Source organism: Pithys albifrons, chromosome 6, assembly GCF_047495875.1.
Source record: "Pithys albifrons albifrons isolate INPA30051 chromosome 6, PitAlb_v1, whole genome shotgun sequence".
NCBI classification, from domain to species: domain Eukaryota; kingdom Metazoa; phylum Chordata; class Aves; order Passeriformes; family Thamnophilidae; genus Pithys; species Pithys albifrons.
In genome coordinates, this window is record NC_092463.1 from 48,726,197 (window position 1) to 48,744,423 (window position 18,227).

Here is an 18,227-nt window from a genome sequence, read left to right on the forward strand (position 1 = left end):
AAAAGTGAGTATCTTTATGCAAAAGATGGAAGAGTCTTCACATAACACGTGCATCCTAGAGTCTGGCTGTACAAGCAACTCTCTATTCTCTTCATTGTTTGTGTGGAGGTTTGTTTGTTTGGAGTGCTTTTTTGGTTTTTTTTTACATAAGAGGAGCTCAAAGTTTTCATGCACTACACTGTAAGGAACAATCCCATGCTAACCATGTCCCCTCCATGTGCAGGTACCTGCTGCAGCATCTTTGTATTTGCCCTACAACATTCCACCCCAATGAGCTCCTCTCTCCTCAAGTGACCTGCACACCAGGGTGCTGCTTCACCTGGCCAGTGGAACACACTGTCCCAAACAAAAACCCCTAAAGATCAAAACAAGATTTTCTGCTGACACGGCAAAAGTTTAGGCTAAACAGGAAAACATACTTGAAGCTCTTTTTCCATTACCTTGCATTATTTAACCATCTAGGCAAGAGATAAACATAAAAGGAATTTCTTTAATTAGATAAATTCACTCCTCAGCATCTGTTGTTTAATAAAGCAAAGCACATCAGCATGTTAAAATCAGATAATATTGGAGTCTCCCACAAACTCACAGCTGAAGCTTCTTTTTTATGCAAGCATTTGTGTGCCACTGTTTTTACTCACTGTAATACAACACTTTCAGTTAAATACTTGCTGTAAAATGTTATGCCAGGTACAAACTGGGCCACAACAACTGAAATTCCTTAAAATGATTATGCAGCATCTTGCAAGTTAGAACAAGGCAGAACAGATGCACAGGGTGATCCTGTACACTGTATTCCCCTGAAGTTCTACACCATGCATTAATTTTTAATAAAACTCAAATCAATTAAAGATTGTTCTTCTTGTAACTAAAATCTAAAAAATTCCTTTAACATAAGCAATATCCATTACCTTTTGCTTTTTAGCACCATTTCTTAATTGACTCTCTAATATAATCTCTCAAAGGGTCAAAAACCTCTGCAACAAAAGTCAAGTTAATCGTAATATGTTCTTAGCCTCTATCTACTACACTCAGTCCCACTGAGGGACAAATTCATCTCACAGCTTAAAACCAGATACTGTAAGATAGTAACTTCCAATTATGTTTGATCTTGTGTGAAGTCAGATCATGGAATTTTCACTACAGTTAGAAAAAAAAAAGTGGAGGATATGCCAGGAATATGGTAGCTCCTATCTACTCTGACATTATTCCAATAAAATTTTAGAATTTTAAAAGATCAAATTTAAACATATGTTGGCAAAGCAAAGGATCCTTCTAAGCAGCACTGTACAGACCAGAGCAGTCCAGCTGAAAAACATGGCCAAAGTATTCCCAGTCAGATCCCTTCGCACCGCTCTCTGCCTCTCCTGTGCAGAGATTGCCAGTCAAATTCATGGTCCATGGCACAGTTAAAGCACCTCGGCACTGTGGGGTTAGTCTGCACCTGAACTCTGAGTCACATCTGGGCTGTTCAGGAACAGAGCACTAAAGCAACTGCCCCACGAAGCGTTTATCACAGCACTTACTCATTACAGAGGGTTAAAAGCAGCACAAAAGTAAAGTGACACTCCAACAACAACTTTCTTCATTTGTCAAGTCACCTGTCAAGCACAAATAAACTGCCAGCACTGAGCTGTGGAAGTACAAATCCTCTTAAGATCAAGTATGCTGGCAGAGAAATAAATCTGACATCATATGAAAATACACCAGAATCTGTTTTAGTAAAAATCAAATGCAATTATAAAAAAAAATTTCAGCTGAAAATTTTCTGTTTTCAATTATTACAACATGATTCCTAAAAAAAGAAGTTTCTAGGTAGTTACCTTCTTTCCATTAATGGTATATTCTCTGTTGCTGAGAAGATTCAACAGCAGAGAGAAAGAAAATCAGTATTTTTAAACCCACAAAGCTAGTAAAGTAACTCAGACTAGTTTTTACTACTTGAAACTACTTAAACTAGTTTTTCATACTGATTAAGTTTAAAGTAATTTGTATTCCATGTCAGGGAGCATCACATTTAAGGAGTTTAGCTCTTGTTTGTACCATAAGCTGGCAAATGCTTAAAATAATTAGTATGGACACCTCTTCAGGAATCACACAGTTCCTGATGTTTTGTGGTTTTACTGAGTAGATCCACCTTGTTTTAAAACACAGACAACTCTAACCAGCCCCCACCAAATGCACACACCATAAAAGCAAACCTAACAAAATGTGGCAGAAACCTAATAAAATGTGGCAGAAATATACGGCTTGTGTAAACAAGTCGTATATTTCATACACAGAGATCTCCTGTTCTTTTTGAGACACAAAACATGGCCATTATTTCATGTACCCTGCCACTAGAAAGGAAAATAAAGGCTTCCATTTTCACATGGTTTTAATGAGGAAGAATCAAAAGAGGATGCAGGCTCTTTCTTACCCATTCAGTGTGTATGAACCATTCCTCTTGAGTCTCATACTTGCAGATAACAATCTTAGGGAAAGGTCCAGAATGAGGCTGTTTGTCCTCTGCTACCCCAGAATACAGGCACCTGTTTGGTGGTTGCGCATTTTATTCACCAGGGGATCTCTTTCCTGATTCTCTGAGTCATCAGAGAGGAACAATGTAAAACCGCCACCAAAGCCACTTAACAGGAAGCCCAGAGGAAACTGCCTGCAGCCAAACAAGAGTCTGGAGGTGTAAAATCTCCCCAGCGCAACTCTGACAAAATCTTGGGAGTCCACTAGGGAAAAGCAGCAAAAACTCACAGAGGAGTTTTTATAAAATACCTAAACTTCTCCGTGCACGTGCAAGAATAAATCTTGTAAAAAGTGGCACTTTAGCAATGAGCTGCTCTTCTTCTACATAGCCTGAAAGCAGCTTCAGATCTATTCCCTCATTCTCACCAGCCCTGCTATCACTCAAGTATTCAGCACTACCCTCACAGCACAAGGCAACTAAACAAGAAGCCCTCAAAAACAAAGACTGTTTGGGATTTTTTTCCTCCCACAATATCAAGTTAGAAATTACACATGTGGAAAGAAATACACAATTAATAGTTAAAAGGTTTATTTTCCTTGTAGTAGGTTAAAAACAGGCAAATAAGTCACACTCAAATGCTGCAGAGAAAAATATTCTCTAGCAGACCAGCCCTGGGCAGGCTGCCCTGCATAAATCACAGGATTGCACTGTCTCCAACGAGACTGTTTTCCTCCCCTTTCTGTTCACCCTGCCATTCCCCGATAGCTGTGAACCAAACAGCTGCACAGCTTCATGTCTGTACCAGAGGGTGAATCTACCACACATAACAAAAATTACTCCAGGTAATTGTTGATCATTTACTGTCTGTGGGCAAATAGACACTGACACAATTAATAAATCATATGAAAAGCATTTTTATCAATGGATGTTGAAGTGACTGTCACTTGTGCCCTAGGTGAAACTACTTTAGGATAATGGGAAAGCTACACATTAGACAAATATAAAGATTAAATATTCACTACCTAAAAACACAGAAGCAATTGGGAGGGCCCCACAGAACTCTGGACGGGGTACAACATTATTCTTATTTTAATGGTTCCAATGTCTAAAGACTATATATTTATTAAGCTGAATTTTCATTTTAAATAATTTGACAGTTACAGAAAACCAGCCTTAAAAAAATGGGAAAATTGCTTAATTTCTCTCTAGGTGGCCCAGATTAGGATGTAATCAAGTATACCTATACAGGGACTGAATAGATCACAAAAAATTACAATTAATTAGAAATCAACAATGCCATACTGTTGATAAAAGGCAACGCTACTGAGCTGTACAAATATGTTGCCCCCACAAGACAAAAAGCAATTCTCAGCATCTATCAGGCCTCATCTGGAGCTGTAACACAGAAAGCAACAAGAAGAGTATTATTTATCTCACAGAGGGAAAACCTGAGGGAGGAAAACCAGATAACACCTTCCAAAAATTTAGAACACTGCTGTAAAGAGAAAAGAAACAAAATGTTCTTCCTGTCCATCACAAAGGGATTTGAATTAAGCAAGAAATAAACCAGGTTAGTATTATTTTGCTTGTGGAGCAGTGTGTGTTTGATTTTTAAGTACAGGAATGGAGTCCCCATTAGAGCAAGTCTTTGACATGATCTTGCTCCAGGATCTGGGGACCAACTAGGTCTCCCATCCCCACCTTTCTATGATTTGCTCCCACTAGCTGGTAGAAAAAATGAAAATGGTGCTGAGTAACCACATGAGACAAACTAGCTCTAGTCCAACCAGACTAAAACATGCTTGAGAAGTCCCTGTTCGAAGTAAGTTATACTGGCCAGGACTCCAAACAGGTCCAATACATTATGAGGACAGTGGTAGCAGCACTTCAGTTTTGTCATATACGTCATGGAAAAGAATCATACCTCATCAACAACTCAACAAAGATCCTACGTATGTACTGTCTGGCACCAGGGCCTTATTTTATCCTGTGCTATGGTCAGGCCCTGCTGTCCCTCTGGAGCTGGCAAAGATTCACTATGGCCACAGAAGAACTAGAAGTTAGGTCCTTACAGGCAGCTACCTACCAGCACTACATAAAGAGGAGGCACATTCCTGAAAGCTCATCAAAGAAAACTAGGGTGATTTATTTGGTTAGTAATTTATAGAGTAAGAAATAGTTAAAGCTAATAAATAAAAACATTAGGTAAAGATAATTCCTAAGAGTTCTGGAAACCCATCTCACATGAAAACTTGAACTCAGTTTTCTTCTAAGCCAGGATTTCTGGAGAGGTCACCTTAGACCCAGGCTGAGAGTAGATTTGGTATGTTTTCAGTTTTACTTGAAATAAAAGATGTCTCTGACAGTATAAATGAATCATATGTGACATGTTTTGGGGCATCTATTAATTTGCATTGGAAGTGCACCAGCAATATGGGACACAGGAGCTGTCATGAGGTGGTGTGGATGACTATTAGTTAATATCAATTGACTACTATCCTAAACTGGAGAATCACAATTTTTGTAATTTAAAGAAAAAATGTAGACCTTCCTGCAGCTTTTTTAAGGTTCTTTCCAGATAAAAAATCTAAGTGATGTTCCCATGGATTTCTGAGCATTTTGGCTTTACAGGCTACCTAATTTTTTAAAAATTAATTTCAGCATTCTGTATCTGCAAGCAGCTGCTGTTTTTTTCCGAACTACTTCTGTGGAAAGACATCAATGCTTTTTCTTTTTTTTTCACTCCCCCATGCTCTTTTGGGATTACAGCAGCACAAGGGCATGTGTTCTTTAACATCTCCATCTGAAAACTATTACAGGAAACCAGCAACTAAATATAAATTGTCCAATCAGAGCCAGAGTGAGCCACATTGATGCTGGGATCCCAAAATGCTATCATGGACAAAAGAACTTACCACAGAAACCTAAAGCCTATTTGCCAACACAACTGCTTCAGAAACAATGAACTCCTGCTTCAGTGAGGTCTTCTGGAGAAACGTGTTTTGTTAACAAGGATAAAAAGCCCCTTATTTTTAGTCAACATGCAAATAAAGATGATAAACTGGCTGAAGTAGGCAACTCCATGGTGAGGCAATGTGCTGTACACGTTATCTCCCACAGTATTTTCAGTTAGTGGCACCTACAGAAATCCTTTTCTCCTCTCTCCTTCCCTACATGTACGCATTCCAGAGAACACACACAAGCTGAATCATCCTCACTGTGGTAAAGACACATGGGAGCAGGGAAATATTTTATGTCTCTTTAAGATCCCTTCTGACAAAATAAAGCATTGATATAGCCCACTTCTCTTTTTTTGCCTTTCCCAAGCAGAATCCATAAACTTCAGCACGGATTATTTGTTCCCAGGCTAAACATGCATCCAATTACTGCTCCACTTCCAAGGGGAATTTGAACAGGAACATTTGTCCCAGTTATTCTGGACATTAGCTCAAAGAGCAGTTCTTAGATAAGAGAAATTAGTATGGATGATTTACCATTTTCAACCATCTCCCAGCTACTTTGTGCTTTGAAAACAGCATTAAAAGATCTGTTTCAATTACTATTAAAAAATTCCCATTTATTAAGGAAACGTACATGTTAAGTAAAAAGCCGGGCACAGAAGAGAATAGCAGTCCTCTACTACTTGGAAAGACTTACAGTACACTCAGAGCTTAATTATTCATCCAAGGGGAGCTTTGCATATGAATGAAACATCTTTCTACATCTAAAAAGAAACACTCACTAGCAAACTCAGTTCTTCACATCTGGTCAGGAAAGAGAGGAGACAGAGTACCCATAAGTACCCTATTTTCCAGACCAGGGTTTTCACAAGTGTGAAGAAGTTACTTTTACAGCACTGAGTGTTATTTTATAGGTGTATCCCTGACTGACTCCCTCCAATGTTTTTGAAAAATCTATTTGAGTTTGTCTGTTTGACTACTGAAGAGAACAATTTACTCTTTCTTTTGGAAAATACCCACTAACCTACTGCTTAACCTTGTTTTCTAATGTCTTCCATCATAACTTGCACGTAAGGGTCGTCCAAGTTAATTCCCAAGATAATCAAATAAATACTGAATTGTGACAAGGAACAAATTTGAGGCTACTTTTCTGGTCTGACAATACACTTACAGCACTACACCAAACAGTAGGTCAGTCAGGTTCACTTTACTTTTACACAGCTACTTAGCTCATTCAGGCTTAAACACTGGTATTAAAGAAACAAAGACCTTACAGGTCAATATCAACTGCTGCTGGATCAGGAATGAAGAAGCAAAAGAGAAGAACAAGAAAATTGACTCTAAGACATAGCTGGATGTAAATGTTTTCCCCAAATTCTGCTAATTCATTTGGCATGTGAAGATAGTGCTGCCTCAGCTTCAGAGCCGAAGGGATTTCTCTGTCAAAGCTGTAAAGAAATCCCATTGCAGTGAGGGTTTTGGATTAGTATTGATAATAATGAAAAAAAACCTCTGTGGGGACACTACAATGATCAATACACAAATGAAAGCCATAGCACGTTTCCATACACTCAAACAGAAAGCTGTAACAAGGGAGAAATCTTTAATTTCCTTTTTAGAAGATTTTTGTTTTGTGTTGTCGGTTTTTTTTAATGAATACAACGGCCAGTCCTGATTTAAGGCAAAGATGACAGCAGCACTGAAAGGGTTATTGCAAGCACTTTATAATAAGCAAAACAGGATAGTGTTGGAGAAAGTTACAGAACTGAAATAACAGAACAGCAATCCGCCTGGAAACGGAAAAGGGTGGGTGAGCAGTTTCTACCGGACCAGGGCAAAAGCCAGGGGTTATAAATTTAGAAAAAATACACACCCACATAAAACTTCTCAAGTTAGAGGATAAGGGAGGAGGGGAAAAAAAGAAAGGAAAAAAACACACGCACCATTTTACAAGGCCTTCATATAAATTTTGCCTAATCATTCTTAGTGGACATCTGCCCATGGCCTAATACAGGAAAGACCAAGTTTTCAGCGTTTGCCAAACTGTCTGAAACCACACACACACAGATCCCTCTTAGGAAGGGTTGTCTAAAAGAGTAAATGTAATGTAGTTCAGTATTGGACTTCACAGTGCTCAAGAGCATTCTTTTCAACTTATCTTAAATGTTTTTTAGGTTTTAAAAAGAGAAGCAGCTAGACAGAATTTAATAATTAATTTTGGCGTTAAAGAAAGGTCCTTACACAGGGTTAACAAAGTACTGTGGGAAAATAAATGTTTCAGTGGGAGGTGAAAGCTGCCCTGCTTCGCACAGATGGGCACTCACACCGGCTACTTGGACAACAGGTATTTATGTAACTGTGGCAAATGGCTGTAGAGCTGGAAGACCCCTATTTGGATCAGCCCTCAAAACTCTCTCCACCTTCTCTCAAAGGAAGGCTCATAAAATAACATAAAAAATAGTAAGAGAAGATTGATGTTCTTGGCAAGAGCATCAAGCAGGTAATTTAGAGCAGGCACTGCCCCTTCAGCCCAAGAACAGGAAACAACTGTATGAATTACCAACATGCTCCACCCAACAACTCCCAGTCGGTATAAAAGTCTCTGCTGCAAAATTTAGCTAGTGATACAATCCAGGAGTACCACAGAGGGAGAACAGGAAAGAAATTTCTGAGAAAGACTTTAGCTAAAATTAAACATGATCAGGCACATACATATCCCTGAAGCCTACAAAACAAGCAGAAAGAAAAAGTAGTTACATTTTCTCCTGCATAACTGGCTTCTTTCCTTTTTCCCTTTTTTTTTTAATTTAGTCAAATGGTCTCACCTTAAGGTGCTAAAAACTATCAGCAATTTTTCAACAACAACAAAAAAGTTTGAAACTGGATTGGTTTTGTTAACAATGAAACAGTACCCAGGTTCCAGTACAGAAACCTGATATCCTACAAATACAACTTTTTGTTATAGAGAACCGTTAACAAAGGAAAGGAAGGAAAATTTTTGAATACTAAAAAAAGGCTGCAACTTTGGTCAAAAACAGAACAAACTGTTAAAAACAAGAGGTATCGGGAAATACAACCGAAGTGTTGTAAACTGAAATAAACTGAGAGTATCAATTTTATAAAACAGATTGCATGCCATATATAGCTTAGTGAGTACAACAGGCATACAACTACAGGCTCAGACACTACAATATTTTTAATTTAAAACAAATGAAAAGTGTCAGGCCCTCACTCAATCTCCTTTAAAACTCACTTCTGAGCTTGGTCGTGCACATCCTCCCCTATGTCCTCAAGGGTTCATTCATCTCTTCCATCACCATCCTCGCTATTGTACAGACACACTGATGCGACTCTGGAATGCTCCTCCCACACTGGGGTAAAGGAAATAATTACTTTGGTTCCAAGTTAAGACTGAAGATATAGATTCTTATTGCCAAGTATTTTAAATAAAAGAAAATTATTTATTCAAGCAGTTTAACATTTACACCTGTAAACGATGAGAAATCTGGCAGCCAATGGGTTGTTCTTTTGCAGTTTCTAGCTGAGATGAGTCTGCAAGCTCTGTGCAAAAGTAAGCAAAAATGCTTGCTTAGGAAGGGACACACTGATGAACTCCCTGCACTTCAGTATCCAGTACAAATCTAAACAAAGGAACAGTTCTGCACCCATAGAATATGGTTGACTTGGACCACAGGAATTGTGTGTGGGAAATGGCACTTGGGAGCACTGGGGGTGGGGCACCAAAGATTAGCAACAAAAGAATGTAAAGCCAACACCTACATTACAGGAAGACAGCAACAATCAGAAGCTTTAAGATAATCTATCAGTTACTGATTGGTATGAAAAAAGGAGAAAAGTGGAGGAGAGACTATTTCAGAAATAAATTCTGAGCATAAAAATTACCACCCTGCATTTGTAGAGGTCACTTATCAGACATGCTTTACACCTTACCTTCAGAAAGAAGCAAACTGACAATCTCAAAACAAATATGGTAATGTTTTAGCAGATCATTCTACTTCCAAATCAGTGCACATATGAAACAGCTTCTCTGAAATGTAGGCAAAGTGAAAAATACCGTGTATGTCAAAGGCAAAGGCAGCAACATAAATCATCAGGGTTTTTTAGGGGTCCTAACAAAGCCCTTGCCAAATTTGACTTCAGCTGCTGTTATTCACATTTTTGCAAGCTCCTAAATGTTCAACAAAAAGTCTTTGTAGACTAATCCCAGGCATAAGCCTAGGCATCCATCCTTCTAAGAAAGGCGGGAATACTTCACTCCAGTCAAGAGTGTGGCCCGCACATTTGAGAGCATCAGAACATTAACTAGCGTTTACATAGCACTTTGGAGAAGAGCCCTCAATCCCTGCAACCTGTGTCAGTGATTGTTACAGTCATTACAGTGGAAAAATCCAGGAGGAAATGGCTATAAAGTGGAGCAGATAAAAGGAAATTACTTGGAAACAGAATCAAAAAGTCAGCCCTGTTTCTGTCTTTCCCCATTACCAAGGGTAAGACACGTGAGGCACCATCTGCACTTACTATTTTCACTTTCTAAGGCACAGCAGCAAATGTGAAGCAAAACTCTAGTAATGCCAGAATACTTGACTTTGAATATCAGAGAGCTGGTAGCTATAAAATACTCCTTGATACTTAAAACGGTTTAAGGCCAATGAAGAGTCTCCTATATCTCTAGCAGCTAGCTCATGTCTTCCACTTTGCTATCTTTTCCCAAAGTGTAAAACTGCAGTAAAAAGCCACTTGGACACTCAGGATGTAAGGTGATAGAAAATCTAGGGATTAATGGGATGCAATGACTCTTGCAAGGCCAAGAATCAAATGAAAGAATAACAGCTCTCAATTCGAATCTCACTGCTTAGGCCTTCTGTCTTTCCAAACATCTTTTACATGAGAGAAACTGCATTTCAGTTCTGAATAACTGCCCTTCATTCTCTCATGTGTGAGCTCACACGTTTTCTCTAAAGATTTTTGTTGAACCTGTATGAGAAATAAAGTTTTACTACAAGCAAACATATTAAACAGAGGGCGCTAATCTAAAGGGGCTTTCTACTGATATATAGGCATATTGTGAAGTTGGAAGGAATTTGAACACGTCTGGGAAAATTCCAGGGAAATTGTGAAATTTATGTAAATGAAGCAAACCCCCCAGCACGTGGCAGCCATGGAGGCTGCCATTCTCATCAAGACCCCGCCTCTTATCAAAACATAACATAACCAACCAGAGGCGAGGGAACATCCCTTCTGTTATGTGAATGGGGTGGGACTTAAAAGCCTTTAAAGGAGGGAGATTTGATTTCAGGGGTGTGCTTTGGGGATTGGAATTAGCCAAGGCACCCAACACGCATCTTGTAAGTACATTTTCTGCTGGTTAATTTTCTTTGTTTCACCAATTTTGTTACTCTTGTAAAATTCAATAAATAGAGAAATTTTCTCACACATGGGGTTCAAGCTCTCAAGGCAATATGGTAGACAAGGCCTAATTACTAGATTCTTACTTTATATGCTACCATTCTCAAGTCAAAAAAATTGTATGCCCACCACTAAATTGCATCCAAACTTTGCACAAGTGCTGTCTGACCCATTTCTGGTTTTACAACTTCCACTGCAAAGTGCTCTCTCGATCTTATGCAATGGGAACACCTGCAGTCCAAGGCAATCTCTAAATCCTTACTTATATATTGTATCACATCCCTGTATGCAGCCTTAAGTCATAAAAGTGTTTAACCTAGAAAGCTGGTCTTAAATGCCTTCAGAGATATGGCAATATACTTCTTCAGTAGCAACAGATATGTCAGAGAACACAGCAAATAATCCTATTTTGGGAACAAAACATTAATTCAGTTGTAAAAGCAGAATTTCCAACAGCCACTGAAATTCTTGTCCTTTTACTGTGTCATTACCTAGAATGCCGGTGTAAGGAGAATGAATAAACTTGCTGTGAAGACCCAAGTTAGATGAGAACCAGTTTTTGGCTGAAAACTGAATAACCAAGAAGCAACTTAGTTTAAACATTAAAAACTAACTGCCAAATTGATGAAGTCAAAAAACTTTACATGACAGATTAGAGTCGCCTGAAAACCACCACAGTTTTCAGGCATATCACCCTTTCCTTTGAAAGGCTCTTGAGTGTTTCTTGAAGATTTTAACCATGATGAGTTTAGCCCCACATGTGAATATGATCATCAAATACCTTTTTTCTTCAAGCATGACTGAGCGTACACATCTCAGAGCGCACTCTTTCCCCAGAAAAAGTCTCTCCTACCAACATATCCAGCTTGATTAAGATTGGGCTTTTGTTACACTTTCTTTTTTTATGGATTCCATCTTTACTTCTTCCAGGACTGAAAAGGAATACTAAGACTTGAGTCATAGGTTTTAACCTGCCTAGTTGTATTACCCATCTATTTCTATTAGAGCACAGCTTCATTAACTGCAGTGGGTGAAACAGACATGAGGTTGGGAACTAACTTTGAAGAGATGGTTGGGTACTTGTTTGAGGCATTCCTTCTATAGACATAGAATTCTTTTTATAGAATTTCAACTTCCACCCCGGGGATTAAACCTAAATCTTGGGGATTTAAAGCATACTGTTTAGGGTCACAGAGTTGCTAGTTTGCATTCATCATCCAGGAGAATTAATTCCGAAGTCAACCATAAAGCCCACTCTAAAGATAATTTTTTGCCCAACAGATCGTCAAAAGCAAGCCTGTATAGCAAATTGAGAAGGGCAATTCTTCTTACACGCTATTCTGGAGTATCTGCTATTAATCTAATGCTTTATTATTGTTGCTGTTATTATTCACTTCTTTATTGTGCTTGGATTTTAATAGCAAGTTCATGTAATTTTGCTTAAAGTCACTAAGCTACAGTAATCAAAGCAGTCTTTTGTCTGCAGTGCTGTGAAAAGGACTCAAGCAAAAACTACACTAATTAGCATGCGATTTTCAAAGGTCAATTACAATATCATTAACCAAGCCATTTACATCTCTGCAATGTGGAATATTCTCCAGTTTTAGACAGTGGAATAGCACAAAAATGGATTAAATTGCTAAGGGTCAAATAGTACATACAGCGTCTTGATGCGTAAGAGTTTAAACTCCAGTAGCGTGGCTTGAGTAGCTCATAATGGGCCATTTTCACACTCTGCCTTTGCCCCTCTGACACCATCTTCTGTCAGATGCTTAAAGAGATAGGGCAAGTCTATCTCTTGAGAAACGTTAACATCCACTTACACTGTGAATAAATCTCATTTCTTTACCTTAACAAAAAACAAAGGACCAATTAGCAAAAAATGCCTGGCTGTATGTCCAGTTATATAATTTAAAAGTAAAAGCATAATCAGCACCTATACAGTCATGTCTAGAAGCAAAACAAAACAAACAAGACACAGTAGAGGTTGTCTTAAAACTGCTTCTAGTTCAATAACCAAAACTTTAAAAAGTATATAGCCAAAGGAACTTTTAGGGATATCACCAGGGTAATAAATATGCATGGATTTCCCGCCCCCTGGATTTTACATACGTACTGCATGGTACATATCCCAAAGGACGTACATTAAAGGGCTTTTGGGCACGCAATGCCAAGCAAGTTAAGTTTCAAAATGCAAGAAGAGTTCAAGACTGCAGGGCCCGTTGCACATACAGATCATAAATGTGCAGCTTCAGTACGACAGGCACAGGCATCTTTACACCTCGACAAGCAAACTACGCAAAGAGACTGCTGGGCTCAGCTCCATGTAAGGAGAGAAGTTAATCTCTAATAACTGGAAATCCTTCTGCTTCCAGCAGAGCTGTCACTTCTTCCCCTACCTATCCAACTTTTTCTGTATTTGTAATTTGCAGCCATACTCACTCCATGATTGTATTTAAAACCTTTACATCATGCCCATCTGACAACTGCAAGAGCCTGGGAAGTACAAAGCAAACTTAACTGTGCATGGCTTCTCCAGCTCTGACCTGCCTGTCATTCCAACCTGCAACCTTCATCTCTTTTTTTTCCAGATAGTCCAAACCTCAACAAAAACCTTTATCATGCTTCAAACTCCACATGTCACTTACAAGTAAACGTGCACACTAACCCCATTTATTATTTTAAAACTTGGGATAGATAATAATTCACTCCTATTTTTTTCTTCTGACACCTAATTCAATGGATAATTATAGTCCATTGATATGAATCACCAGGCTCTCCATATCCTAGTACAGTAACAGATAATCTGCTTGTTTAAAAACAAACAAAAAACTCACGGCATTTACAACAACAAAAGATATACACAACATAAAACACTTTTAGCAAGAGTCAGCAATGACTCACGTAAACACTGGCAAACTACTGAAATGCCTTTTCTGGCAAGCTGTTGGTCTAACGAAAGGAGTAATGACATTGGGAAAAAGTCTGCAAATGCAAAGAACATGCCACACTCCTCTTAAACTTAGCAAAGAATCCAGTTTACCAGTATTCAATCCTAAAACATTTAAGGATTCTGGATTTTTTTTTTAAACAATCATATGAAAATTAATGAGCTGGCACAGAGATCATATTATCCACTATTCATTTGTATCCCTCCAGAAGAAGATGCATGTAGATCCATAAATTGGTATTTCCCTTTGCAACACTACGCAGCTGTGCTCTGTGCTATGGGGTTGGAAATACACACTGCAGCTGGAGCACAACATAACCTGAGCACAGATAGCCTGGACCCCCCCTAATTACAGACTCAAACAGTAGCTGCGTGTGGAGCCTCTGCAATAATTACTGTCCTTACTGACACACTGGAAGTGGTAATATAGAGCAATTTAAGCAGAAACAAAAATAAAACAACCCTTATAGCAGTAGAAATGTTGCTGTGGAAGGATCTACTTTCTCCATTACAAGAAATTTATAATATTCATCTGGGTTTCAAATTTGGAGTTATTAGTCAATATGTAAATTAGAATTTTCAGACTAAGATTTCTGTTAGTCTTTCAGCTACATAATCCTACCAGCAAACTATTAAAACATGAGTCTAACAGGCTTATTTGCTAAACAAGTACCATGAAATACCTGAAAATTACTGTTAATTCATTTACATGATCTTCATTCCAAACATGCATTTTCTACTCTTAGGTCTCATGCTCTAATTGTCCCATTAATTTTCAATCAAATAATAAACTACCTGCGGTGATCTCACCAAGAAGGCTGCCAGCCCATGCAGCTGATAAAACAATTGCTTTGGGAATCTCTCTTACCCAGAAAAGACTTTCGGCTACAGCTCAGATCTAGTAGCCCAGCAAGTGCTGACACAATGCACACTCCCCTGCCAAGGACAGTAATAAGAAACATACCACCACTTTCACATGGGATATACAGTAAACAGTTGAGGATACTTTCATTTTTCAGAAGTGTTAAGTGAAGGAAAACAGTTCAGTTTTGCATAGCATCTAACTTGCACCAGAATCAGTGTCTGGGCCTTTTAAGAGCATCCTTTAGATGATAATGGCTCCAAAATCTCATGAAGAGACATTTATGGTGTGCATTGAAAAGCTCAGTAATAGCAAGGAGATGCTTCATGACCACATTCTTTGAAACACCTTGAGAAATGAAAATTTACCTCATTTCAACTTAATACTCACAGGCCAGCAGGCAAAGCAAAACCATTTGAAGTTATCTGACTGGTTACCCTTAAAAATGCACAACAGGTAATGCAAAGAATTCTCACTTGAAGGTTTCTCTGGTGGTTTAAGAGGCTCTTATAGGAAGAAAAGATCAGTGATATGATTAGCTGACATTTCCATTCTGAGAAGAATACAAAGACTGTGCCACCCTCATAACTCAGAAAAGAAGAATGTTATTCTCCAGTATTACAACACTTACTAAAGCACACTAAAGGAATAAAATATCTTACCTCACTGACTTTAATACATAGAAAAGTAATTCAGGGAAACATAGTCCACTCATAACATCATCTCCCCTAACCACAGCAAACCCCACCAAACACCACGCTGAAGTAACACACAGCTTCAAGGCAACAATAAAGATCAAATTTAAGACTAGCTGGAGCCATTTTATCTTTCCATAAACCTTTCTGATTTCAAAAGCCCTAATATGCCAAGAGCTACAAATTTATGTGACCCTTTGTACAAGGGAAAAAGATCCAAATCACTCAGATCACCCTGAGCAGACAACTAAGATGCCCTTACGTATATAAAGCAGTAAATGGAGGGGTGCTTAGAACTCCAAGGAAAGGCTTTTCACCTTCCAATACAGCACAGCAGCTCTCCTTGCCTGTCCCTCACCCTTTACCAGTACTGTGACCCACAGAGCACTCCCCTCCTCCAACTCTCCTAGTCTCAGACACTTCCTGTCTCCAGTGGCATTTATTTTCAGCCCTCAGGATTCCTTTCTATACGTTCCAAGAACCCTCTAGCCATCCTCTGTCCAGATGGCAGACTACAGATGAAGGGAACAGGGTCTTGGAGAGTCTCTTCTTGGCCTGCCTCTCAGCAGCCTGCTGGAACTTAGAGGCAGGCTGAGTCCTGCACAGACAAGGCTCTGTTGCGCTGCAAAGCCCTTCAGTCCCTATCCACAATTTTCGTCAATGCCGTCTTTGTCTTCAAACAAATTTGTCTTAAACCTTTTAACAGCCTCTGCTTTCCAGGGGCATGCTTTATAGAATCTACTCCCCACAAAGCTGCAGAGAGACAATAAAAGGGCAAAGGAAAGGGGTCTTAAGCAACGCTCTGACAACTACAGCCTCAGTTTTTACAACAAACAAACCAGATGCTACTTCGATAAGCAGATGCAAAAGAAAAAGGCAGGTGATAGGTTTGAGTCCTGTCATCTTCCAGAGATTTCCTGAAACATGACAGAAACAAAAGTGTATTACTGAACTTCACTAAGGACCATCTCTCTACAATGAACCGTTTTCAAACTATGACTCCCAGATCACTAGTACTTACCTGTGAGACAACAGAACCAGATTATTCTGGAATCACAAAGACCAACACAGTGTCATCAACAAGGTGCAGGTTCATGTACAAGCTTCAGAGAATGATTGACATCCCTTATTTGGGAAAGTAAAAATTTCACCAAAGTAAAGAAAAAATTTTGTTAAAATTCCCCCCTAACCCTCCCCAACTGAAGCTTCACTGAACAGTTTCGTAAATTTTAGTAAGAACTGGTGAGGATTTCTTTAAGTCTATTCATATCAAATGCTACCACATTACCTGATTTATTATATATATAACGAAACAATACTTTTAAGAGCTAAGAGGGTTTAAATAAAGCTGTATGCTTCAGAGTAGAATATATTTAGGCATTAACTAAAATCAAATGCAGTAAGCAAAGCCAATTCCCCATTTAAAGACTGGAGCTATCAGGAAGACTCTAATGTAACTCTTGGCTAGAAAAATTACTTTAGGAAAGGAACTGCAAGAGAAAGGACAAACTGCAGAACTTCAATAAAACTGAACTGAGATGGGAAAGGAGAAGTTACAGAGAAGCTACAGCAGCACAGAAAATTTCCCAAATTCAGAAAGGATCTTAAAAATTCAGCATCTAAAAGTAAGCAATCAGAACAGCGAAGTAGTGGGAAAAATTAAGTAAAACATATCCTTGTCTTTCAAAAGTCAATTAAAAAAATGCAACTTCCTTGGCTAGCATTGTGGTTTAACCCCAGGCAGCAACCAAGCATCAGACAGCCACTCACTCTCTCCCCCACCGTGGGATCAGGGAGAGAATTGGAAGGGTAAAAGTCAAACAACTCGTGGGTTGAGATAAGGACAGTTTAATTGTGAAAGCCATGCACAAAAGCAAAGCAAAACAAGGAATAAATTCACTGCTTCCCATGGACAAGCAGGTGTGCAGCCATCTCCAGGAGAGCAGGGCCCCACAGGCGCAATGGTTACTTGGGATGATAAACACCTTAAACCCAAACGTGCCCTCCACTTTCTCCTTCTTGCCCCCAGCTTTATATGCAGAGCATGATGCCATATGGTATGGAATATCCCTTTGGTCACTTTGGCTGACCAAAGGCCCAGCCATGTCTCCTCTTAACCTCCCATGAATCCACAGCATTCCAGCCAGTGTGGCAGTAGGAGCAGCCTTGGCTCTGTGTAAGCCCTGCTCAGCAATAACAAAAACATCTCTATATTATCAACACAAATCCAAAACACAGCCCCATACCAGCCACAGTGAAGAAAGTTAACTCTATCCCAGCCAAAACCAGCACAGTGAGAAAAGGAACACCACCTAGAAGCACTGCAGTGCCACTATCACACTGGCGATGGCATTTTTTTCAGTCAAATTCTTCTTCTTTTAGGTTTACCATTCATTTTAGAAGTAATTCAGCTAAATCCTTCTCTTGCTTTCATTATTTACATGTCATAATGCTGCTTGTGAGATTATTTCTTTAGTCTCATACAAGAACTGTTTTGAAGAAAAATCACCATTCATTTATAGGACAGTTTGAAAATGCTATGAACAAGCTGCATGAGATAGCTTGGCCAGATTTTTAGAACATATACATTTTCATCTCCCTCAGCATTTGTGTATTATTAGAAAACAATTCTTTTCAGTGAGATTCATTAAAAAATCATAACTAACCTCAAAACAGTTCAAATCCTTTTCAGGTAACTCCTTTCATCTAAGGCACGTGATCTATTTGCTTCTTAGGATAACACATAACTACATAATGATACCCATAGCTCCTCCCACAAACATTTAGGATTGTCTAACTGGGATTTATCTGCTCTTATGAAATATCCACTGTGTGATTTACAGTCATTTTCTGTGTAATAGCTGTAACTGAT

At 38.9% G+C, this 18,227-nt stretch overlaps 1 protein-coding gene across 3 annotated transcripts in view; it reads right to left on the reverse strand.

Moving 5' to 3' along the window:
- The window catches only part of MOB2 (MOB kinase activator 2), a 112,914-nt gene that overhangs the window by 53,858 nt on the left and 40,829 nt on the right, over positions 1 to 18,227 (reverse strand). The window contains exon 1 of one of the 3 annotated variants that reach the window (XM_071558791.1): positions 2,420 to 2,519. The exons of the other annotated variants lie outside the window; for them this stretch is intronic. Within the exon in view, the coding sequence (XP_071414892.1) occupies positions 2,420 to 2,457 (38 nt within the window). The 5' untranslated portion in view covers positions 2,458 to 2,519. Of the gene's footprint in view, positions 1 to 2,419; positions 2,520 to 18,227 lie in introns of those variants that run through there. 3 annotated transcript variants of the gene reach the window in all.